This window comes from Ambystoma mexicanum, chromosome 10 (assembly GCF_040938575.1).
Source record: "Ambystoma mexicanum isolate Mex_15411 chromosome 10, UKY_AmexF1_1, whole genome shotgun sequence".
Taxonomy (NCBI): domain Eukaryota; kingdom Metazoa; phylum Chordata; class Amphibia; order Caudata; family Ambystomatidae; genus Ambystoma; species Ambystoma mexicanum.
In genome coordinates, this window is record NC_090932.1 from 1,403,915,480 (window position 1) to 1,403,941,912 (window position 26,433).

A 26,433-nucleotide genomic window follows, 5' to 3' on the forward strand; every position below is an offset into this window, starting at 1 on the left:
CCCCCCTGGCACTTTACGATGGAGACCGCAAATTACAAACTAGATGTTAATTCAATACCCGCTCTCCTCATGTTGGCCCTAACCACCAACAACAAGAGACATGGCCCCTTGCACCTGGCCGAGGAGGGAGAGCTTGTCCTTGGGATGGCCATCTCTGAACAAGTTTCCGATGAAACAGATCCCACAAGTGCTTTGGCAAAGACTAGTACTAGCCTTGCACCCAACAACTCCGGCTTTAAGACCGGTCCAAAACAGACTACAGCACCCACAAGGGATACACCATCAGGACGTCTGGCAGGTAAAAAAAAATAAAGGTGAAATCAACCCTGAAAACGACACACAAAGCCCTCAGTTTTCACAAACTAACAAAACGAGGCCTGGGTTCGGGCCCAACTGTGCCCTCTATGTTCACTAAAAAACGAATTCTATCTACTTCAGAATCTAACCTCAGGGAGTTGTCTGATACAGACCTTTTGGAGGGTGTGGAGTCCTGGCGCTGGTTCCCCAGTGACTCTCAGGGCTTAGCAGCCCCTAACTTGACCATCCCGTTTAACTTCCCTGCACCTGCCACCACGTCTAACCACCTGCTATCTCCACCCCCGCTGCCCAGGCTGAATAGACAAACTGGTGGCTCGATATTGGGCAATAATGGGGCCAGGCCACAGACCCCGATCCAGACAATCCCATTAGCTTGGGGGGCCAAGTCCCAGGCTCACGGGCCTCTGCCTCCTACAGGTGTTCCTTCCGAGGGGGTGTTGTGGGAGTGCTTGCGTACTCCGATCTACGTAGCTCAGGAGTACATCTGTGCAGGACATGGGCTAGCCATGGCTTCAAACCCAACAAGGCCGTAATTAGCCCTCTCGGACTTAGAAGCCGGCCAAGACCTGCCGACATATGGAGAACGAGGTTGAACCCCCGACGAAATTGTGGGGGCAGGATTCAGTCCTTTTACATCAGTGCCTGATCAACAAATTGTTCCTGGGACTAAGGTTGATTAATTTCCTGCCCAACAAACAACTCCATCAAACAAGAAAGAAAAACTTGATTTATTTTCCATCATGTCAACGATCACCATAGCCCTGGTTCCCTTCACAAAGCTATACAAACAACTGAACGATACGCTTAAAGACCATACCACCTTATTGGCCATGATTCATTCAATACACATTTTTCTGGAAGGCTTTGACACTGCTAATGAAGAACGGAATTCAGGTAAGAACTCTCAATGCGATAAGGACAACACGACACACTGAAAAAAGTGTGCTACCAGTTTGAAGTCAGTCCAGGCTACAAATGTGTCTTTTCCGGTGGACCTAACAAGGGAATGTCCCGAAAGTCAAGGTACCTCTAAGCCTGAACAGAAGCGAGACAAGACTACCAAAAGTCTGGCAAATGGCTCATGTATCCGCGACGATGAGAGACTACAAAATATTTTGACAGCAGAAGAGGCGCAAGGCGCGTTAGGGAGAATTCTCCAGAATGGCTAATTTCCCTTACATTTTCAGTCTCTCAGCAGCTTTGCTGGATTTCTGGGGTTTGATTTTTTTTACCTGGTAAGAGTGTGAACCTTTTTTCCCACTCTTTCATGTATTTTGCTGTGTGTTTGACTTTTTGTGTTCATGGATATGGAGTCTCACCAACTCCATAGGCATCATCGTTTTACTGTGTGTCACACAGCACCTTTAGTGCAGTGACACAGGGTTGTCTTTTTTCAGACTTCCCACTTTAAACTCCATTTTCTGGGACTGACTACTGTCTCCCAGAACATGTAAAGTTGCCATTGATTTTTTTAGTCTTTTTAAATTCGCAGACCCAGCACACTCTATCTTGCAATAGAGTGCTGAAGGGGTTCATACTTATCCCCTTTTGTCTGATTCTCATGTAACATTTTTATGTTACCCTTTCTCTGGCTGGTGGCAGTGGTATCTACCCTTTTTATTTTACCGCAGACTATGAAAATAGTCTTTGGTACCATTGGAGGCTATGGTGGTAGCCTCAAACTAAAACCCGATGGCCCCCATTTATTTTTACTTGGTTCTGTTTGGGTTTTCTTTGCCGTTTCTTTTTGTAAAGGTCTTTCTAGTGTTTTACTCTGCGCGCCAAACCAGGTTTGGTTCCTTTGTTCGCCATCCTTTGGCGGGCTTCTGCACAGAAGCCCTCCTTAGGCGCCTGAATGTCTGGGGTGGACAGGATGTGAGGGAGGAGTTTGAGACTCCCTGCACAGGGTCTCCTTGGAGACCCATGTCGCACTCTGTGTGATTGGCTGTGGCAACTGTCCCGCCAGGACAGCCACCCTGCTGAGTGATTGACAGCTATGCTGGTGTGAATGGGGGAAAACTGCTTAAAAGGCAGGCCTCTGAGAGTGGAAGAAAGAGTCGCCACTGGAACGAGAGAACCGAAGGAAGCTGAAGGAAGGAGACTGCTGCAACAACTGGAAACCCCAGTGAAGCCCTGCTGCAGGTCCGAATTGCCTGAAACGTCAAACGACAGAGAAGACCTTCTAGGAGACTTCTTCCCTTGAGCCTGGTGGGACCAACCAGCTCACAAAGTCCCTGGACCTCCTCTCTAGACTGGTCGAATTTGCTGTGCCGTGCTGCAGGAAGCCAGATAGCCAGTGGGAGAGAGTCCATTCATGCTTTTAAGGCACGCACCTTTTATTTGTCACTTTGCTCTGCTGCAGGCCTCTTCCCTGGGCAGTGCAGGAACCTCCAGACGTCGTCCTTCTTGTCACCTCGACTGAAGCTCCCGGAACAGCGAGACTGCAGGAACTGCCAGGAACAACTGCCTCCGCTAGAGCCTTCTTCATCTTTAAGGTACTGTGCAAAATGTGGCCGTTCTCTCGGTCCGGCTGTGGTGAAAGTGTTTGAAATCTTTTGCCTCTGCGAAAGCTTATTCTTCTCTTCCTTTTCGTATAACTTTTCTTCCGTCCAACTGTGTGATCCTCTGCAAAGACTCTGAACCATTAACATTGGCCCAGGCCTACTGACTTGAATTCCAGTTGTAGTAGCCTTTTCTAGATTGCCCTGCCTATAACTTGTTGGTGCTATTGATTTTCGTATAACCTTGTCTTTCCTCCCTTTTAAATTGCTGCAGTGCCATTTTGCTCAAACTTCATTTTGAGCTTAACTTGTCCGAATTGATTGGGTGTTGTTTTATATTAAGACGGACTTTCTGCTGCTTTATGATAGTGAACTATTTTCTAACTGACTGAGTAAATAAATGTATATTCCTTTACCAAGAAACCTTGAGTTAGTGTTAGTTTTAATCACTGTAATTGTTGTCCCTGGTGTAACCCTTGATACTGCTCACTTTACTCTTGAGATAAGTCTGGCTGCTAAGCCATCGCTACCACTTTACTGTGTAGTACAGGCTTGTACCAAAGGTGAAATTGTACTTGCACTTGTAGTCTTAATTGTGTGTAGTGCTCCCAAAGGGTACTGCACATGATTCTGCCTAACAAGGCGTTTCGGGCAACTTGGCTTTCTCAACCTTTAATGAAGTAAAGCTTTTTGGGCCTTAAACTCAGCACTGATGTCCCACAACAAAGTAAAAAAGCCAATCTGAGTATCTTGATGGTAGCACCGAAACCCACCCCAAGAAAGACAGCTTCTAAGCCGAGAAGTCGCGTCAACACAGGTTCAGGCAAACCACCTATTCACGCCAGGACTCCTACCGTAAAGGCTCAGCTTCTGACTGAGCCCCTAAACCCAATCTCAGAAACCTTGCTAGATCTCTCTACTTATTCTCTGGATGCTTCTACAACAAACTAGCCACCAATTAGGGTGGGAGTGACCACGGCCACTGAATCCAAAGCAAATGCAAACACAGTAGAGATATAGGAGGCCTCTCTCCGGTCTTGCCACTATTCTTGACTATGGCTGAGAAAAGATGACAAGTAAAAGACAACGTACAGTTCGTTACTCCTGCGAACCAAATGCGTGGTGTAGTGCCAGTCTTTCAGCCTAAAGGTCAAGACGCCTAATAAAGAATGCTCAAGAAAGTTGGCGGTCTCTCGATCCATTGAGCCCATACGGAGCTGTCACAGCCGGACTCTAGAAAGGTCGGGGCACAAAATCGCCCAATCTCGCACCATCAAATTGGAGAGAGTGCTGGACTGTAACGACCCGATTACTCTCAAGCAAACAACAGTCCTGGACCTCTTCCATTCTATCCCTAACTTGAGACAGCTACGCTCCTCTGACCTGCAATTGATCGAATTTTGTGACGAAAGGCGCCTGGATGTGGTGTTTCTCCACATCAGGTCGCCAGTCGTCAAAAATATGCTACTGGATGCATCTGAGAGCCTGCTAATTCGGGGGTTTGAATTGACGGCTGAACATTTATTGGATGATGACCTTCGAAAACTGTACGAATCTGGAGACAGGGAGGAATAACAATGATCACAGCAACGCACGTCAACTCCGAAAAGAGGACACAACAGCATGCTCAACCCTACCATCTAATTATGAGGACCCATTGGGTGGGGGCAGAGTGACGGCCGAAAATCCTTTGGACAATGACTTTTCAAACTGCCCGAAACCTGTGGCAGGATGAAACAAGGACAACAGTAACGCACGCCGACTCCAAATAAAGGACATAACAGCCCGCCCGACTCCAACATTTAACTATGAGGACCCACTGGGAGTGGGAAGAGCTCCGTCCGGTCCGGCTTTAAAGTTAAACGTTAGTTTTCAACCAGAATCTAACTCTTGATAAGTGAACTGTGTAGACTTGATATCATCTCCTAGGAAGTCTGGCCTGGCCTTAACAGACTGGTCTTGGCTCTCACGCGCATTATCGGCCCAAAACAACCTCTAGCTACCCAATCGTACCATTAAACGGCAACTTTGGGGACTGACCAAAACCATCTCAATTCCTCCACCGAGCAATTTAAAACTAGCTTCATGGAATACCTGAGGGTTTCTCCACTTGACAAAACCTTGCGACATAAACCTGGGGGACTATGACTTGATCTGCTTACAAGAGACCTGGCTGAGGAAAACCCCCGGTTATGGATGGCTTCGAAATATCTATAAATCCTGCCATCAAAGGGAGTGTTCTCCAAGCAACGAGTTGGTGGCAGATCTCTTTCCTCAGCAGGAGCCTCCCTCTGGAACAGCCTGCCTGCCACTCTGAAACTTGAGGAGAACCATCTCTGGTTCCAGAAGCACCTCAAGACCTTCCTTTTTGCTTTTGCCTTTGCTCTCCCTGTCCTCTGCTGATCTGTCTGCTTTGGCACAGTGCACCTGGTTTACCCACTGCTTTTGGGCCCAGGTCCAGGTCCATGCCCACCCAGCCACTCATCCGCACTGCCCCTGGGAACCCTTGAACTTGGGTCTGTATTTGTTACCCTACAGTCCCCTTACCAGGCACCCCTTGTCTGCGCTCAAAACCTGCACTTGCCACCTTGCTGGCTGCACTACCTTTTTCTATTGTTGTACCCCTTGCTCAGCACTTTCCACTTCTCCCCTCTCCCTTGCACTTTCCCTCCTTCCCTCCACCCTGCACTTGCACATTCTCAATGTCACTGGGCCTAGTAAGATTGTTGTTTTGTGTTCCCTTGTTCCCCTCATTTGCCTTGTCGCGCTCTGAAACACTTGTGTATGAGCACGATACAAATAAAATAAACCATAACTGGGCCCTTTTCTCTCCTCCATCATGCTCTACACCTGTGGTGTCCTTCAGGGATCTATCTTCTCAGCGTGGCTTTTCATCTACCTTGCCCCTCCGGCCCACTTGACCTCAGCCTTCTCTCCCCATTTCCAGTGTAATGTAGACGACACGCAGCACTCCTTCAAGATTCACTCCACTGCCGCCTCTTCTGCCTCTCTCATTACAGACTGTCTGACTAATATCCAGTCAGGGTGCACTGCTAACAATCTCTGCCTTAATGCCAGTACGACTGATATCCTTCTAATTGGGACCCCAGCTGCCTCCATCCCTCTGGCTGCCCGCCATGTGTCCACCCCCCCTCTTGTGATTCAAAAAACCTTGGTCTCATCTTCGACTTCTCTCTCCCCTTCTCTCCTCACATCACAAACGTTGCCAAGAAGGCCCACTTTCAGCTGCACCTCCTCAAAAGGCATTCTCCCTTTACTCACCTTACCCCAGAAACTCAATGCCTCGAGAGCTCTGGTCCTCTCTAGGCTGGCCTACTGCAACAACCTCTTCCTCAATCTGCCTTTATACTCCCTTCACCCCCTTCGACTAATCCAGAATAGGACTGCAAGACTTGTGCTTGGCCTCACACCCAGCAACCGCATCTCTCCAGCCCTACAATCGCTCTACTGGCTCTCGGTTGATGCGAGGATCAAGTTCAAGACCCTCTGCATCAGCCACAAGGCCTTCTGGGGCCAGGGTCCCCGCTACATCCAACTCTCTTTCCCCAAGTACCTCCCTGTTAGAGCCCTTTGGCTCCAGGAGAGTGTGGGGTAGATCTCCCGCTTCTGCTGTAGCCTCCCTCTAGAATGGGCCTCCCTGCCTCTCTCAGGCTTCAATCAGATCTCCTTAAGTTCCGGAAGTTCCTCAAGACCCTCAATTCCTCTTCTTCCTTCTCTCTCCCTCCTCCCCTGCTAATGCCTCGCTCTGCCTCAGTTTACTGGCTGCCTGGTTCCTTCGGAGTCCTACAGCGCACCAGGCCCTCCTCGCCCAGTCCACCCCCACCTTCGCTCTTAGCATGTGGACTTCACTCACTGCACTCCCTGGCACTTATCCACCTGGCCTCCCCTTTGCACTTGCCAAGCCCCAGAGGCCTTCTTCTCCCCCTTCTCCTCCCTCTCCACCACTTGAACGCTCTCCACTCTCCCCTGCACTTCACTTTCCCTTACCACCCTATCATTATCTCACTGTGCGCCAACCGCTACCCGCACTCTTCTCCCCTCTCCCTTGCACTTCTTGTTACTGCACTTGCACAATCCGTATGACACAAGACCTAGTAGGACCGGTATTGTTATTTTCATTCCTGTTTTGTCTTGTGGAGCCTTGAAACACAATTTGCTGTATAGGTCCTTTATAAAAACCCAATAAAATAAATAAATAAAACATCTCACACACACGCAGCCCCCCAAAATGTAAACTGATAGTTCACTCAGGTGGGTCAGTGCAACCAGACAACGACAAACCGCCACCTCCCCTCTTTGTGAACGAGATCTGTGCACGATGAGCCACCAGCCCAAGTTCAATTGTCTGAGAAAACGGTTGCCCCACTGTCCAGCAACCCCTACTGCAACTCCCCGGAGCCTCCCCACCTATCAAGGCTACTGTCATATGCAGAGGCAGGAGCCACTAATTGTCCGTGGGCACCGGGCCCAAACAGGGTCAACGTCCAGGGAGCCGGCAACCCCGTCAACGAACACAGAGGGGGGAGGGTGCTGACCTGTCATGAGAGGACAAAGGCAGTGAATATGGCGAGGAAAATGTGCACAAGATCACATAGTAAATAACTGTGAGTCAAACAACATACACTCAGGAACCAAGACACATGTACACTAAACTCCATGATGTGCAAGTAGAGCGTGATAAGAATACAAATGTATAAAAAGGGATGTGGGGTAAGCACTTAGAAGCTCCTTATGATTACAAAGAAAGTCGTCAAGTTCCTCACCCACCATTGCTGTTACAGGTACTGTAAGCGCTAAGCCCACATACAGGACAAGCAAGGACAGGATCTGTGAGCCAACACCCTTGATGGTATTGTATAAGGTGACTTAAAGACAAAACTCACAAGGATGAGAAATACCACCTGAAATGTCAGCGAAGCCTGTGAACCCTGTTGATCAAACAGACACCCAGAAAGGCTATTACAGCAAAGGGAGGATAACTAAATACATCAGAATCCTGACAAGTAGGAGTAGTGATAACTAGTGAGGTAAAACATAAGAATACACACAGGAGCTGGCTACAACAGCATACCACACCTAGCAACCAATAGGGAACAAAGGTGCAAGGGAAAATCTGGAACAGACTTCAAGACAAAGTAAATGTACAGGAGCAGGGAGAAACGAAATTACAAGGGCAAAACCGTCGCCTCCCCACCCAGTGAGGGAAAGGCAGATTGGAACAAAATACTAAATCTATAAATGAGGAGTGACTAAAGAATCAAGGTTTCAGTGCTGAATAGGGAAAGGTCAAAGGAATAAATAACACAGACAAACTGGGTTGCACATAAAAAGGAAAGCACTATGAAGTGCTGAATGCAAAACAGAGGAAGACAAAAAGGGAATCCAGGAAGCACACTAAATTCGCAATCCAGGGAAAAGTGAACAAGAAGATAGAAACTAGACACTAAGCTAAGAACCAGGAACAAGGGACCAGTGACAAATGGGATCAATGCATGAATGACCAGCGCTGGACTCAAGCAAACTGAGGCTTTTAAAGCTGGCTAACAAGCACACGCTCAGGTGTGCTGCTTACTGCACCTGCCAGTCACAAGTGCTGCTTATCCTCCACCCAACCTTGCCCTGAAAGGGTGGAGATGAAGCAGTGGGCCTGGCATTCCGGGAAGAATTGTCTTCATTAAAGCAGCACACTTGGGAGGAAGGATAGCTCAGGGGAAACACGTTTGTCTTGGAAGCAAGACAACACAGCGCAACAAAGGTTCAAATCCTGATCCCACGCTTAGAAACCACTCATTGGTAATAAGCGTGTTATCAAAAAAACTATTATATTTACATTTAATACTGATTGCCAAAAACCTGGAATGGATCCAGAAGGGTAGTAATATGAAAAATAAGGATTTAGCCCTCCCCAATTCACCACAGCACTGTCGCATGAGGTTCGGAAGGAAAGTCCAAATCAGGCCCCCAAGTGGTAGGAACGGGAGCAAATTGTGACAACCCCTGCTGATCCGGTGCTTCGCCAAAGTGGGGTTCTGGTTGCAGTTAGCAGCCAAATTCACCGACACCAACACACCCGGTGGGGCCTCGTCACTCTGGGGACTGGGCTTAGTAGTTAAAGGCCACCCTCTTACTCTTTGCTGGCACACGAGGCCCAACGGCTCGTCAGAGGCCAGAACCTCACTGCCTCGGCCACTCTTATCCAGGACCGGCTGCAGGCCTGATCCTCCTCTCCGATCTGGTTTCTGGATCGAGGCCGCCAGCAACCTCAACCAGACCTGCCCCCAGTCTGGGGCAGGATCCCACAAGGACATCACCTATCTTCTCTGCTAGTTTGGTGAGACAGCTTGGTGATGCAAGCATGGTCACAGGCTCCTTCTCATGTTTGCCAGAGTCGGGTCTGACAGGAGCGCTTGGCTCCACGGATCAAGCACAAACATCGCTGCCAGGCTCCCAATGACTTTGGACCACTGCGGGCACCCTTCAATGGGTTCTGGATGGCTCTGAGTCGCATTTGATCAGGATTAATATGGGCTGGATCTCGAAACTCACATGGTGTCCGCCAAAACTGGTCGGGCTATTGAGCGCCACCTCTAGGCACATAAATATGATGCCCATGTGTGTTTTAGGAATGTGGTTCGTGGAATGTGGTTCGGTACAAAATCAATAATCTATAAGACTCTTTCAGCATTTAGTTATACAACAATAACCAGTTAAAAGACACAATTTCATACAACAGGCTAATATAACTATGCAAATACAATTGTAAACATACATTAATGCCAGATGGCTTTCAAGTATTCCCACAGTACAGAACACAACTGATGAATACACTTGCCTGTCTGAACATTTCTGGGAAGTCATACACATAAGTGGTCCCCAAGGTCTGTGCTTGAAATCGCTTTGACTGCAACAGGTCCTTGGTAACATATGGTGTATTGATCAACATTCCGTGCATAAGCCCATGCTTATCACCATATGAATGAAACATAATCTAAAAGAAAGAAGAAACAAGAGATGGGTGACCATTGTGTAATATGCATGTTCATTAATCTGACTTCAACACATGATTACTGATTAAATATGAACAGGTTACTGTTGGACTGAAAGCCCCGAGCTTCCATGGATTCTGCGCTGTAAAGTATGCCCAGTGAGAGACAATAAGTCTATTGGTGATGGTTACCCAAAACGTACTGTGACAAATGTACAAGGATGAGTTGAAGCTAAAGCGCCTACTCAGCCCTCACACGTCTACAAACCAAGAGTGTTAGGGAGAATTCTCTGTTTAGGCTGAATTTCCTAACCTAGTGGGTCCCCCAGCAGCTTTGCAGGATTTCTGGAGTTTGTTTTTTTCTCCTGCCAAGAGTGAGACTCTTTTCCTCACACTCTTGGACATGATTTGAGGGGTTCCTTTGACTGTTAATGTGTTTTATGGGATATGGGGTCTTTTACTCCATAGGGTCTCATGTGTTTTTACTATGTGTGTTACACAGCAATCTCAGTGCAGTGACACAGGGGTGTCATAGTGACACCCCACCATAGACTCCATACCCTGGGACTGACTACTGTCTCCCAGGGCATGTAAAGTCACCATTGGCTTTACTAGTCCCAAATGATGAACAGAAACCAGTACAAACCATCATATTGTGGACATACTGGTCGGGGCAATTCGATTGCCCCGGAGTCTGTTATTCGAGGGGGCACGTTTCCGTCCCCCCTGATCGAGTTTTGGCTGGTGGCAGTGGATACTACTTTTTATATTCGACCGCGAATATATCTCTATGGAATTTTCCCATTGTTCGAGGCTACCAACTTTAATTATTTAATTCCTATAGCCTCGAACATACCGCCGGGTTATTTATTTAATATTAATTCACCGGTTGGTATTTTTTGTCAGAACTCGATTCTAAAATGGCGTTTGTGTTCTCTTCTATGAATCCAATCCAAGTTGAGCCCTTTGTTCCACTTTTTGGCGGGCTTCTCCACAGAAGCCTCCAAAAGTGGTGCCACTCTGTCTGGGTTTCATAGGGGGTCTGGGAGGGGGTTTAGGCACCCTGGACTGAGTTGCCGTGGCAACTCAAGTCGCACTCTTGTGTGATTGGCCCAAGTGGTGAGCCTGCTGGCTCACCACTTAGCATGTTTGATTGACAGCTAGGCTGAATGAATGGGGGTTTCTTGCATAAAAGCAGGGCTTTTGGGACTGGAACTTCAGAAGTCACCACAGGACCTGAGAATCCGAAGAGGGAGAAGCTGAGCCGACCTGCAACGACGACACCACCGGTGGAGCCCTGCTGAACCGTCTCACCACTTCCCGACGACAGAGGAGATCTTCTTGCCGGAGAGTCTCTTCCCCTTGAGCTTGTGGGGACAACCAGTTTGCTTTCCTTTTTGCCTACCAGGACGTCTAGTGGTCGAATTGCCTGTGCAAGCACTCCGGCAACCAGTTAGCCACTTACCACTGAACCGCGAAAGAAAGGACCGCTCCTTTGAAACGAGAAACTCCGCGGCTGGTTTCTTCCCTGGCAGCACAACGACCTCCTGCTTTCCTCCCCGACGAGACCTTCTCTTCTGCCGGATGAAGCACCGACTCGCAACAGCTGCCAGGAACAACTGCCCCCGCTGGAGTGTTCTCACCATTTCAAGGTACTGTGTCCGCCTGGCCTCCCTTTCTATAGATTGCTACAAGGTGACAGTAAATCCTTAACCTTCAAGACTGGGCTGGCCTCTTGGCCCTCTAACTGGTCCCTTTCTTTTGGTCCAACTTCTTTCTAAACCTTTTTAAGACTTTTGTGCACTTTTCAACCGTGCGACCTTGGGCACATTTCGTTCTGATCCTCTTAAAGTGGATCCGGCTTTCTGAACTCTAACTTCACGGTTTGATTCTGCCTTCCTCTCTTGCTGTGTTCTTTTGAAAGTGTTGGGATCTGTTTCAATGTATGCTCTACCTTTCTCTCCCTTGTAAACCGAATTATTAGAGTGCCATCTGCGTTAGGCCCTCACTGCTGTCTGAAAATAAGTGGTGCTTTACTTAAGACTTGTCTAATATTCTTTTAAGGGAGTGTATATACTTTAGTGACCGTGTTTTTGAACCTGCTTGATATTAGTGCCAGTGTGTTTTCATAGATGTGTTTTTAAATAAATAATTATATATCTTTTACACCAAAGCTCTGGTCAGTGTTTGCTTGTTCTAAGGTGTTTACCTGCCCTATTGTGTATGCTCTGTATACTGCCTAACCCTTCTTGAGAGAAGTCTGACTGCTCAGCCACAGCTACCTGGTAAATCTGGGTGGTGCAGACTGCTACCAATTGGGTTTACTGCTAACTCCTGTGGTCCTAAACTTTTTGCAGTGGTCCCTAAGGGAACTGCACAGGTTTCTGCTTAACCAAGAGCCAACACAATCATAGTTTAAAAACAGGCACAGTTAAGAGATATTCCACCTTTGCCTTGTGGGGTAACATGGACAGAGGGAAGCCTATACTCTCAAGAGGGGTGTGGATGTGGTTCAGTAGCAACTCAAACACTGACGGGTAACAGTCCAATCGAAGTTCTAGAAAAATATATACTTTAATCAATCAGATACACTACATACAATATTTTGTATTCACGCTTTCACGTTTGTATTCACGTTTGTATTCACACTGGTACTCCGTTCTCAGGGGCTAGTCCGATTGACATGACCTACAAAAGCAGCACAAAAACACACTAAATGAATATAAAGAAAGTGCTAACCTATGCCTATAGCCTAGCCATGCCTAGTGATTAATAGATATTCATTAATACCCTAGGTTGACCAGCACGCGTAACTAAAGGCGCCCGCATAGAAAGACTAAGTTATTGCAGCCTGTCCCACTCGAACGGACCAACACTTTGGGGAAGTTTTGACTAAATGAGGGTAAGATTAATGCTATACCTTTACCAGTTACTAGCAACAGGAATCTGGACTAAGCAAATGTTTACTTACTGTACACTTGTGTCCTTTCCCATCCGCTGTCCCCTACTCGTCCTCTTAACTGCAGGTGGGGTCCCTGTTAGGCAGAAACCTGTGCAGTTCCCTTAGGGACCACTGCAAAAGATTTAAGACTACAGGTGTTGGCAGTAAACCCACTTGGTAGCAGTCTGTACCACCCAGATTTACCTGGTAGCTGTGGCTGAGCAGTCAGACTTCCCTCAAGAAGAGTTAGGCAGTAAGCAAAGTATACTCAATAGGCACTCAGATACAATAATACAAACAAACACTGACCAGAGCTTTGGTATCAAAGTATATAATTATTTATTTAAAAACACACAGTTGAAACACTCCAGCACTCTAATTGTAAAATATTATAAATACAGTCACTATTGTAATATATACACTCCTTTTTCCCTATCAGATGAATCAAAGTAAAACACCACTTATTTTCATACAGAGGTGAGCCGGCCGGCTCACCACTTGGGCCAATCAGGATGGAGTGCGACTTGAGTTGCCTAGGCAACTCAGTCCAGGGTGCCTAATTTCCCCTCCACCCCTCGTAAGTACCCCAGACAGAGTGGCACCACTTTGGAGGGCTTCTGTGGAGAAGCCCGCCAAAAGTGGAACAAAGGGCTCGACTTGGGTTGGAGTCACAGAAGAGAACACAAACGCCATTTTAGAATCAAGTTTTGGCAAAAAAATACCAAACGGAGAATTAATATTAGTGAAATAAACCAGCGGTATGTTCGAGGCTACCGTAAATAATTAAATAAAGATAGTAGCCTAAAACAATGGGAAATCCCATAGGAAAATATTCGCGGTTGAATATAAAAAGTAGTATCCACTGCCACCAGCCAAAACTTGATCAGGGGGGACGGAGACGTGCCCCCTCGACTAACAGACCCCGGGGCAATTGAATCGCCCCAGCCAGTACGTCCACAATATGATGGTTTGTACTGGTTCTGTTCAGAATTTGAGACTAGTAAAGTCAATGGTGACTTTACATGCCCTGGGAGACAGTAGTCAGTCCCAGGGTATGGAGTCTATACTGGGGGGTCACTAAGACACCCCTGTGTCACTGCACTGAGGGTGGTGTGTAACACACATCACAAAAACACATGAAACCCTATGGAGTAAAAGACCCCATAGCCCATTAAACACTTCTAGATTCAAAGAAACACACTCAAATCATGTCCAAGAGTGAGGGTAAAAGAGTCTCACTCTTGGCAGGAGAAAAAAATAAACCCCAAAAATCCAGCAAAGCTGCTGGGGGACTCACTAGGTTAGGAAATTCAGCCTAAACAGAGAATTCTCCCTAACAGTCCCTCCAGAAGAAGACAAGTAATTCAAAGTCTGGTTTCATAACAACCTTGAATACAGCGCACCACACAGTGCTGTTTCTATTTTTGTAGCCCTGATGAAAGTGGTATAGCGTTGATACACCACTGAAACCGATAGGCTTTTTGTCTCGACCTGGGAGAAGAAAAGAAGAACCAACTTCACAGTGAAAGGTCGTAGATTCCTCCTTTTTTGATCTTCAAGAGCGGATGGACTTCTATTTCACACGTTCTGACTGTCAAGTCCTTAGTAACTCTGGCTCAGTGTGTGGGAAAAACACAGACAACTCGGACCGTTGCTGTCTTTGCTGTGGTCTAATATCAAACATAGCACTTTGGCAACTATTTTTAGAAAGTCGTTTTTTGCTTTACATAGAAAAAGATTAAAGTTCAAATTATTATTTCATTTGTAAAGTTACTGACATATGTCCATAGCTAAGTCGACATGTGCCTTTTAACGAAACATAACTCTGTAACAATTTAATTAGATAAGTGACAGGGCAAGCCTCTATACCCATCGCCTCAACCTAGATAAGCGGAGCATCAGCGCAATCTAGGGGTAGTCAATACAAGAGGGTTTAGTTTCGCTAGTAGGAGGGCAATATAGGCAGAATCCATACATGTGATGTATTTTTTAAACTATTGCAAATGATATTGCCTGTGTCTAATTTGTGTGATCATGCTATTTAGGGAAATACGCAGGTGAGAAACCCTGTATGGTCCCATACGTGCATGTTTTTTGGCAAGTGGATCCATGTCACATGACCTCTGCACTTGCCAACATTTTAGCCCTGCCCCTCCCCCAAACATTATGCACATTTTTCTAATGTGCTAAATGCACCATTTCTAAAATAAAACCATGAAAGCAAGATAAAACATCAAAGATAAAAAATGTAAAACGTAAAAAAAATTTACAAGTTAAAGCGAGTAAAAAAAATAAAATCTTCCCCCTCCATAAAACATACGCCGACTACTCGGAACTAAACAAACCATCGTCAAATTCCTCACAATGTTCCGCAGTTCTTTACTTATCATATACTTCAAATCAGCAAGAAACTTCAATGGATCAATGTTCATTATCTAAAAGAAACTTCAGATGTTTAGACCAGATAACATAGAAGATTTCAAAAGTGTCAGTAACACAGCATGGATCTTTTCTAAAGCAAGAATGAAAATCCCCCATCCCAATTATTGACCCACCACTGGGCTTCTATAAGACTATGTAGCAATGTTCCAAACTGCACAAGGGTAAAAAAAGTCACATCACGAGTTGGATGATGAGCCCGCAATCAGCCCCCACACTGAGTAAAATCCCTCCTCATCACAATCCCCACTACTCATCCACTGTTGCTTCCATTGGTAGCTGAATTCTCACAACATCCTTTATTAGGAAAGAATCTCCTTCCAGAAAAATTGTGACACTGACATGACTACAGCAAGTGTAAAATAGAATCTCTCTCTCCACAGCCCTAGGCTGTCTATTCCCATGAATCCCTTGAAAGCGTTTTGGGGACATGTACCAGCAGAAGCATATATTATATACACATGCCTTCACACCTGTACAATGCAAAAATTTGGAAGCCCTTTCCCTGGTGTGTCCATGAAGTCTCTGAAACCTCAGCTCCTAATTCTGCTTCCCACCTCTGCATATTATTATTATTAAGGTATTTATTGAGTGTGGACCTAGCTTCGGGAAGCAACAGAGCGCTTTAAAATCATAGGGGGAAGAATAAGGTTAGGGAGCATAGAAACAAGGGAGTGGGGATCTAACAAGGGAGGGCAATACGTGGCAATGGATCTACAAGTAAACAGGGGAGGAAACGGAGGGGATCAGATCACCCAAGTTCAGGTAAAACGGGGAGTGGACAGTATATGGACCTAGGTGTTGGGGAGGAGCCATTCCTTGAAGTGCAGGGGTTTGGGACCTTCCTGTATTACTATAAGCTGTTTTTTAAATAATAGTATTGGAGTGCAGGAGGCTATAGCATATGGCTTTTGGACCCTTACCAATACCCTCTGCCAACGAAAACAAGCCACCTGGGGAATACTGTACCCATGTGCATACTCTTTTTATTAGTGATTTAGGTCCTGAATCACAGAACGTTTTCCAATGGAATTGCGCAATTATAAAATGCGTCTGTGAATCAGGCCCTTAATGTCTAAGTTCAATATAGCAAAACCTTTCTGACTCAAAAGGGAAAACGTATGCTTGCGCTCTTCAAACCTTAATGGAGTCCCATCTTAGTACAGCTGCCCCAATTTGAGCTAACCTCCCAGACTCTGAAGGAACCTTTATGCATTCCAGAAGAAAACTCTATTATCTAATACCGAGGTCAGAGGACTCATCCTCATATGTAAGCGCAGCATCAAACAGCTTTTCGTCCCAATAGGAGAGATTGCATTTAGGCGAGGACAACAAAGCACCCCCAAACAACCTTGTTCTATTCAAGAAAAACTTAATTAAGAACGGGTAACTCAGTTGCACTTTCTTCGTTATATCAACCTTTCTTTAGTCTTTTACTGGAGGCCCAATAAAAAAAGAGCTAATTTGTGCCCTATGTAGATATCTTTGAAGAGCTGGGACTCCCTATCCTCACACGAGTGGGGAGAGGAGCATTATTTTTCGAGGTACACTTGGTCTTTTCCTACCACAGATAAAGGGGAATAATATCCCTTGCAGTCTTTTATTCAAATGAGAGGGCATTTTACCAAGAAGAGCAGAGAAAGCATATTATAATTTCGGGTGCAGGGTCACCATAATAGCAGAGATTCGGCCCGGTCATGATATCTGCAGAAGCCTCCACCACTTCAGATCTTCTTCACACTCTTTAAACAGCCTATGAAAGTTGGTCTTATGAAATGTTCCTTATGAAAGATGTCAAGGTGAGCCACATATGGAGACATTTCTCACTAGTAACGTTCTTTCTATGGATTTTTCTCTCACAGATTCCTCATCTGATAGCTATCCCTTCCATCGTCAGCTGATTGGAAACATTTCGACAGGGGGCTTAGTTCAACTCCTCGTCAACTGATCACTCCTCTTGACTCAACCGCACCACTCGACTCCAGATGCGATGTCAGCAGTACATATATTGCGTCGCTGCGCCACCATATCTCAGTTCCCACCTCCCCCTGCCACCCACAAAAACTCATTAGCCATAGAGGAATAATCCATAAGGATACGGATTGATGAAGTAAAAAAAATGCATCCTTTATTTTCGTGAGGAACAGCCACCGTACTGAGGGCAACAGGCTGACAGTACACAACCAATAAAGCACAGAAACGTGCCTAATATCCAATCGTCACAACCTCAAGTTATTGTCCTACTAACAGAGAACCACCAGAAACAGCAACAGACTCCTTTCATAGTGGGGCAGAATGGGAGGGCGATGAGAAATCTGTAGGAGAAGAATCCACAGAAAGAAAGTTACTTGTAAGTAATTTCTCCTTCAATGGATTGCATTCTCCCGCAACGTCCTCGACTGAGACTCCCCCAGAGCGGGACAGAAGCCCTCAGACAAGAAAACTCGGCAACACCGCTCTGCCAAATAGTGCGTCAGAGCCACACGCCACATCCTAGCAATAATGTCAGGTGAACGTGTGGACGGACTACCATGTCGCTGCTCGGCATATCTCCTTCACCGGCACACCACTTTGCAATGTGGAGGATGACTCCCTGCCCCTGGTGGAAATGTACTCTGATGCCTGGTGGCAATTATTTTCCGTCTTTTTGGTAGCACCCATCAATGCAGAGACTTATCTTGTGGGAAATTGTCTGCTTGGACACTACCAGACCTTTCCTAGATAGTGAGAGGCGACAAAAAGTTGGTAATCAAGCCCAAGCACTGCTGTCCTGGCCAAGTAGAAATTGTGCACCATCTTGGGGTCCAGTCTGTGCCGCCTTTCCTCATCCTTAGGTGGTTAGGTCAATGCTGTGAGAGACGTGGAACTCCGAAACCACCTTGCAGAAATTTCGGTCTGGCTTTAACAAAGGTCTTCTCTTTGAAAAAACATAGGAAAGGCGGCGTGCAAGATACAGAATGAAGCTCGCTCAGAAGCCTTGCTGTGGTGATCTGCACCAGGAAAGCTGTCTTAGGGTGAGTAGCCTACAGAGCAAGAATGCATGGGCTCGAACGGAAATCAGCCCATGCACCAAAAGGGTTAGCACCAAATTGAGGTGCCAATACGGAACGAGAAATGGTGTAGGCGGAAACCTATTTACAAGGCTCTTCAGAAATTAAGCCATTACCGGAATCGTAAAAAAGAATCCCTAATCCAGAGACGACCTAAACACAGACAGAGCCGCCAAAGAGCCCTTGACCGTGCCTATCTGAAGGCCCTATGAGGCCAGGGATAGAAGGAATTCCACCACTGTGGTGGTGGGGCATGCAAGTGAGTCTATTCTGTGCTCATTACACCATGCCTCAACCTTTCTCCACCGGCAGGCGATCTAGTCGGTCTGCGTGCAGCCAGTAAAACCTCAAGTACCTCTACTTAGAGGTCCCAGTAACATATCTCATCCTCTCAAGCACCACGCATGTAGGTTGAGGGTCTCTGGGTTTGGGTGGAGCAACTGACCTTTCGACTGGGATAGGAAGTCTGGCTGCTGAGGCCAGTTAGGTGGGCAGATGGTCAATTTCAGGAGCTCTGAGTACCATGTTCTCCTCGTCCAGTCTGGGGTGATCAAGACCATGGTGGTTAGAAACCTCCTGGATGACGGTTATTGGTGGAGATGCATAGTGTATGTTTAAACCCCATTTTACCAAAAAACGTCTCCTAGTGCACCCCTCAACGGGAATTCCCTAGAGCAAAACAGCCTGCACTTCGCGATGACCCTTGTTGCAAACAGATCCACGGTAGAGGTATCCCACAGAGCAAAGATCTCTTCCAGAACTTCCTAGCACACTGCCTACTCATGGGAGACCATGCTCTGCCTGCTCAGAGCATCCACCTGCTCGTTCTCCATTCCTGACAGATGGGCCACTGAAGCAGAGATCTGGCTCTCCAGTAACCAGAACCACTGTTGCAATGCCTCCCTGTATAAGGGTAGGGACTGCACATCCCCTTGTTTGTTGAGGTAGTGCATTGCTGCTGTGTTGTCCATCAGGATGAGGACATGCTTCCCCATGAGTGAAGGTGTCAAGGCCATCTAGGCTAGCCTGATCACCTGCAACTCAACACTGTTGATATTTCACTGAGGACCAAAGCCCAATCACCTGCAAATGCCCGCAGTGAGCGCTCCATCCCTCCAGGGACGCATTTGTGACCACTTGGTCTTGGAGCCATGTGTCCAAAAGAATTGCCCTGCCATCATGCTCTCTCTGCTGGCCCACCAAGAGAAGTTATTGTCCACTGACCTCGACACCCTAAGACTATCCTGCATGGTGTCGAAGTACTGGGACCAGTGATCCCTCAGCAGCCATTTTAGGGTACACATCTGCAGTCTGGCCTCTGGTACCAGAAACATGCTGGAAGCCATGAGACCTAAGAGGCAGAGGAGGGAAGCCCATGTTAGACTGTTGTGGTTCTGGAAAAGCTCCACCACATTCCTGACACTGGCGACTCTCTCCTCAGGGGGGGGGAACGCCTTCCACACACGTGTCTAGGATTGCCCCGATGAATTGGAGCTTCTGCGTTGTTGTGAAGTGGGACTTCAGGAACTTTAGGGAGAAGCCCAAACTATGACGCAGAGAACAGGTTTCCTTAAGCTTCGTCGATACCTGATTCAGAGGCCTCCGATCAACCAGTCGTCCAGATACGGGAATACCTGGACAGCGAATCTCCTGAGGTGCACAGCCACCAATGTCATCAGCTTGGTGAAAACCTTGGGCGCAGAGGTTAAGCCAAAGGGGAGCACTTTGAACTAACAGTGAGTGTCCGCGATGACGAATCTCTGGATCAGCACATGGAAATAAAAAGTCTTCAAGATCCATCAACACCGACCAGTCCTGGAGCTGTAGAGCCTGGAGAATTTCTTTCAACGTCACCATCCTGAACTTGTCCTTCCTCGGGAACTTGTTCAAGGTCTTGAGGTCCAGGATGGGATGGAGTACTCCTCCTTTCTTGGGTACCAAAAAGTATTGAGAGTACCAGCCAAATCCTCTCTGCTCGGGTGGCACCTCTTCCACTGCACCCTTTAACAAAAGGGCCCACAGTTAATCCTGGAGCTCCTGGTCTGGTTGTTGTGAAAGGGAGAGGGGGGTGGTTTGTTTAAAGGTCTATTTAGAACGGGCAGACCGTATCCCAATCTGACAAGCTGCAAGGCCCAGGTGTCAGAGGTGATCTCCTTCCACCTTTATCAGTGCTCAGAGATTCTCCCTCCAACTGGGGAAACGTGTGGCCTTAGCGGGTGCGCCGCCCCTGCTACTGCTGCCACAATCTGCTGGCCCTTCGAGGCTCCTCTGCCCTGTCTGGGATGCTAGAAACACTGCTGCCCTGGTCTGGCTTGCGGGAGCTGTGCCTTCCTTCCAAACGGGACCTACCGCCTGTAACCTCTGCCTCTAGAGGAGAAGCCGAAGGATTGCTTGGCTGGGTGTTGCACAGCTAGACCCAGCGACTTAGCAGCTACGTTAGAGTCTTTAAATTGCTCCAAAGTCTCGCCAGATTTCGGACCGAATAAGTGCTCATCTTCAAACTTCAAACCCAAAAGCTTGACTTGGACGTTAGGTGAGAACCTCTAACAGAGTAGGTAAGCCGCCTCCGCAGCACTGTGGACGTCCCAATAGCACGGCCTATGCAATCTGCAGTGTCCAGGCTCACCTGCAGTGCTTGAAAGCCACCTCCTTACCATTATAAACAAAATCCTACAAAAACAACATCCCCACTTCTTCAACAGGGAGGTTATTTGTGGCTTCCACCATTACCCGTGGGAGTATTCAGCGAAGGCGCATGAGGCATTAACTGCTTTCAGGGCTATGCTCCCTGATGCAAAGAGTTTCTTGGCCAGGGAAAAGGTTTTCTTGGACTCTCTGTCCATGGATAGGTTGGAGGTTGGTGAGGCCAGTCTGGAGCTCACTGTGGCAGGTTGAACCACCAAACTCTCTGGCGTAGAGTGAGACAAAATGAAGGTTAAGCCTCCCCTGGCTGGCTTATACTTTTTGTAAGCTCAGCACCCACAGCTGGCGTGGAACATGGTTTTTGACACAATGTACCAATGGGGTCCGATGCAGCTGCACTATAGGGCAATGCCCTCTATGAGGAGCCACTAATAAGACTCAGACACAGAACTCATGATTGTGGTTACAAACCTGTATTCAAAATAATAAAAGGGATTATAAAAGGGATTGGAAAATGCCTCACTGTCCTTACTCTAGGATGGATTTCATTACCTCAGCCAAAACTAAGTGTCTGTCCTGTGTCAAGCTGTCGAAAGCAAAATGTCCTGTGTCCGAAATCCTATCCTAGCCCTCACATTCTAACAGTAACTCTAAGTTGCTAAGGGTAATAATGTCTATTGCCTTGAAAGTGCACAAATGTTCAAGTTCAAAAGAAAGGTGTAACGCCAACACAAAAGGTCCCAATGGATAGTGTTCACAGTTCCAGGGAATGGCTCCCTTCTCCAGGTTTCTCTTCACCAATACAAAAGATCAACAAGAAAATCAAATTTCTTTATGGCCCAAGAGGACAACTCCTTTCTCTTGGCATTGTACTCCACTCCTAGGGAAATGTCTCCCTTTCCCAGGTGTGTTCAAACAATTCAAAATCCTAAGAGTGTGAGTCGTCCTTAGGATTCTTTGTTCAGAAAAACAACTTTGATGCAAAACAACTTGGATGTGGGTACTAACCTCACAGGACCCTTGGTAAACCCCCCTGCCAGGCTCTTCTCCACATTCAGTGCCATTTGACTCACATGCTTGTCTTTGCCTGGTGTACTTTCCTGCTAGGCCTTTCTCATGTGCTTCACTTTACACACTTGCAAACTTGATTTTGCCATGTTTACTCTCCAGTTTGGACTTTCTCGTACAGTTCATTATATAAACTTGCAAACTTGACTTCTGTTATTATTCCTTTTTAACATATCGAGTTTGAATTCACTTCACTGGCTCTCATCTATCTTGATAGCGTTGCTGAAGCGCCCCAGTGTCCCAGCTTCCCTTCAGAGGACTCACTGGCTTTTAGTGGTCTTCTTCAGTCCTCTCGCTTCACGGGCTCACCGGTTCCATCCAGCAGTTCCCGCTCTGCTGCCGAGCCCCTCTCCGTGTTCGGGCGATGCTGGTACTGCTTCTTGGGCTCCTGTGGCCACCAGGAAGACTTCTCTTCTCTTCCTACTATAAGTCCCAGCATGGCAAACCCACTTGAACAATTCTTCTCCTTCCGCCGTCTCCCCGAGCCTCCAGGCTCCACATTATTCTCAGCGGCTTGGCAGTCCCTCAGTCAGCACCAAAAGGACAACGTTTCTCCAGATAGCATCTCCTTCCTCCATGCTAGTCTGGGTTTTTAAATGTCCCGCACCTATCATACGCTCGCAACCACTAGAGCGCATCCTGGGCTTCTCAGCTTCACCAATCCTCAGTGCTCTATATCAGCCTCCTCGTCCCAGTGTTTCTATATACATGGGAATGATAGGGAGTCCTTGGCATCGCTATTCACAGAATGTTGAAAGATGTGATCAGTAGGTTTTATGGGTGGTTGAAGGAGACTGTCACAGTATGACATAAAGGCATGAGGAATAGAGGGGATATGTGTTTTCATCCAATGATGGTGGGTCCTCCCCTGTGGGTCACCTCCCCCCATTTGGTCCTCCCTCCTATAGCCACCCCCAGGGTTAGGATCAGAAAGAGTGTGCCTCACCCTGGCCATGTGAGGCACACAATTTACCAACGGCATTGCATCTCCCTTAACGGCAGGCTCCATTATGTTCCACTAAAAACCACATAACTTCTCTTTCAATTGTAACTCTTAATCCAAGTATAAACATTTCAATTAGTATATTGCACAAAATTGCATTGAAGCATAAACAATTAATCTCAAGGCGGGGATCATGCAGCATTTATTTCTCTGGAGCGGCTCTAGTTTCCAGAATGAGCCTCTCCATCCAGCTGCCTGCCCCTGCCATTTTTCTTTCTTCATTTTGCTTTGCTTTTTATATCATTTTCGGTACATTGCTCCTCGCATCCACCGGGTAACAATGAGTTCTCGTCAGCAGACATAAGCTCTGATTCTGCTTCTCCATTTGAAGAAGTTACTTACCAGTAATAATGTTTTTTGTTTTTGTTTTTAAACTTTACTTTTTTTTTATCACTTTATGTACTTTGGGAAATGCATTTGATGTGTTAAACCAAATGTTTGGAAAATATTGCATGCTGGACTACGAGAAATGTGAATATTTCCAAAAGATGGCCCTTCTTAGAAAAATTAAACACTGCATATTCGTTCTGTTCCTTCCCCCACTTAACAATACAAGCAACTGATGCAATCTCCAAAGGTCTGAATGTTTTTTTAACATATTGTTATTGGTTTTACATAACATCTCAACAACAGAATAACTTAACTCCCCCTCAGGTGGCGGTCTTGGATCCTTGGGTTTGCAATGTTCGGTAGGTCACAGAATGTCTATAATTCTGATGCTATGTGGGCACCATTGGAGCATGTAGTCGCTTTGTAGGTAAGCTAGAATGTTGCCCCGATCTGTTCGAAACACCTCAGGCATTCATTGTAATCTATACGTCATCCATTCCATGCATACAAACCTCCATACTTTTAGAAGCCAGTCGAATACCGTAGGCGGGTTCTTTTGTTTCCAGTGCTGGCCTATTGTTAGCCATGACTCTATGATCAATGTCATCACCCCTCTTTGCTGAATTTTTGTATATTTTTTCTGCTTCGGGTACCACATGCCCGCCATCCACACCTTGACTCCCAGTCCCTCAGCACCTTGTATCATTTTCCCTGTTTGCCTTTTATCTCCTCCCAAAAGCCTGGTATGGCGGGGCAGCTCCACCAGATGTGGTGCCAGTCTCCTGTTGTCGAGCATCCCCGCCAGCAGTTGTCGCTTGTAGCTGGGAACATTGCGTGGAGTTTCTCCGGGGTATCGTGCCATTGTAGGATTACTTTCTGCCACATTTCTCTTAGCTGTACGGAACGTGTCAGTTTGGGAACTTTATTTCATAGGTCTCGCCACTGGTCCCAGGGTATTGGCTCTCCTAGTGTCTTTTCCCACCTCTTCTTGTATTTCCGTTGGATTTCTTCTCCTTGCTCATTTAGAAGCTTGTATAGGTTGGTGATCATTTTGTGGGAGCCCGTGTCCGTTGCCATGTATCTTTCGAATGGAGTCAGCTGTCTAGTGGCTGCATCTTTGCTGGGGGGGTGGGGGAGGGTTAGTAGCCAGTGTCTGAGCTGTGTATATTGGAATTCTTCCGTGGGTTTTATCCCCACTTCTTCTGCACAGTCCTGGAATGTCATGATTTCTTGGCTTTTGTACATGTACCGTATTTTGATGCACCCTGCCCGTATCCAGCTGCTGTAAGCGTTCTGCTCCATTCCAGGTTGGAAGTCCGGGTTCCCAAACATTGGGATAAAGGGTGATGGGCATGTTGTAAGAGGGTCTGAATGTTTTAACACTGTTTTACAGCTTTCTTGCCCAGTCATAGAATTAAGTTCTAGACAACACTTTGTAGTAAATAAACACACACTCATGCATGTAAAATGCAGTTCCTTCTCATTACTGGACTTAAGAGAAAATAAATCACAGCAATAGCATTTTTTTAAATCAAACATTTGTATAATTAGTACAATTTCATTTGTAAATATGTGAATACTTCATGCACGGGATGTACATATCTTATGTCAATAAATATTCTCTATGTATATTCTACAATTCTCCTCTGAAGATGTAGGCCTTTCCTATTTTTTGGTGAGTTGTTTGGAACATGCCACTTGGAAAGGCTTTTAATCAGTTTGTTTCCTTCTGTGACGTCAGGCTAACGCAGGTTCATGTAGAGAGAATTTGGATGACCTTTCTGTGGCTGATTTTCAGATATTGTACAGGGCTCCTTAGAGGCCAGGCTATAATGTCTGTCGATTGTTCTTGGACCAGGGACAAATACTGCCTGTGCTGGCATGGCATTCTTTCTTAGATGGACTAGACATGGTGCTGCACTGTTCTTTAACTGCTGCCAGTACTGCTCCTGGGCATCCTGCCAAAGGAACTCGGTGCTCCTTGGTGGGAGTGATCTGCATTGCAAACATTCGGCGGGCCTGACTCCCGTGGTCCGCAGTGCATACCTCACTCTGCTTTACATTCTCCTGCATCAGTGACACCATTTTGCGGAGCTCGCCCTTCTCAGTCAGCAGTCCAACATTCTGGGTACATAGGCTATCCATCCCACGTTCTTTAAGGAATTAATCCATCATCTTGGTACAGACCTGCCTGGGCAGTTTCCACCAGAGCCGAATGGTCATTGAGATGCAGGCAAATGTCCAGTAATGTTATTTCTATAGACTCTTCCCCACAGATCTTTAATCTTGATAGATATCCCATCCAGCGTCAGCTCAGAAAACACAAACTGACAGGGGAGCAGGGGCGGATAGTGCAGCCCACAGTGGTCTCTCAACCATCTCGTGTTTCGACCGGCCACTCCTTGACTCTGGATGGGACTTCGATCACTGTATTTATTTTTAAATTTGTTTATTGGTATTTTGTTATGGTTACAACCTTTGCATGACATATAAGTGTGCCGTTGATTATGAAACTGTCGGCAACTTGTAATAAAACAATAACATTTCAAACAAAACAACATTAACTGTCTCCATGTTTTGTCCATATAGGTTAACTCAAATAGTTTTCAGCATGGGGGAATGTTTAGGAGGCGGGGGGAGCAGGGACAGCAGGAGGCCCGCCTGGGTTCATGTGCGTCTCTCCATAGATGTTGTTGCGTTGGGTATAGACCAGCGTTGTCTGGATTGACTCGTTCATGGGGGCTTATCATCTGAGGGATGAAACATATTCCTTGTGATTTCCTTCCATGCCTCCAGTGCCATACTTGAGTCTTCGGTGGATCTAGTGACACTGTCTCCCCAGGCCTTTGTTTCGGCACCCACCCACCGCTCCAGCTCTTTGTACCATACGTTGTACTGTGGCCCGCAGGCTTTTTCCAGGCCATTGCGATAGTCCTTTTAGTCAATATGCATGTTATGTCCATGAGTCTTACTACATGTTTGAGTTTGGCTAGCCTGGGATAAGTTCCTAGGAGGCATTCGGCAGGGGTCCACTTATACCTGATCATGCCCGCTTTTTTTACAGGTCTGTCTTATTCTGGGCCAGAGGGACTGTGCCTTTGTGCATTCCCACAGCATGTGGAGTAGGTCTGCTT

General features: G+C 46.6%; 1 protein-coding gene across 1 annotated transcript in view; it reads right to left on the bottom strand.

Annotated features, from left to right (window-relative positions):
• Positions 1–26,433, bottom strand: part of ACACB (acetyl-CoA carboxylase beta) — a 3,851,763-nt gene that overhangs the window by 1,153,054 nt on the left and 2,672,276 nt on the right. The window contains exon 38 of the mRNA XM_069619430.1: positions 9,673–9,828. Within this exon, the coding sequence (XP_069475531.1) occupies positions 9,673–9,828 (156 nt within the window). The remainder of the gene's footprint in view (positions 1–9,672; positions 9,829–26,433) is intronic.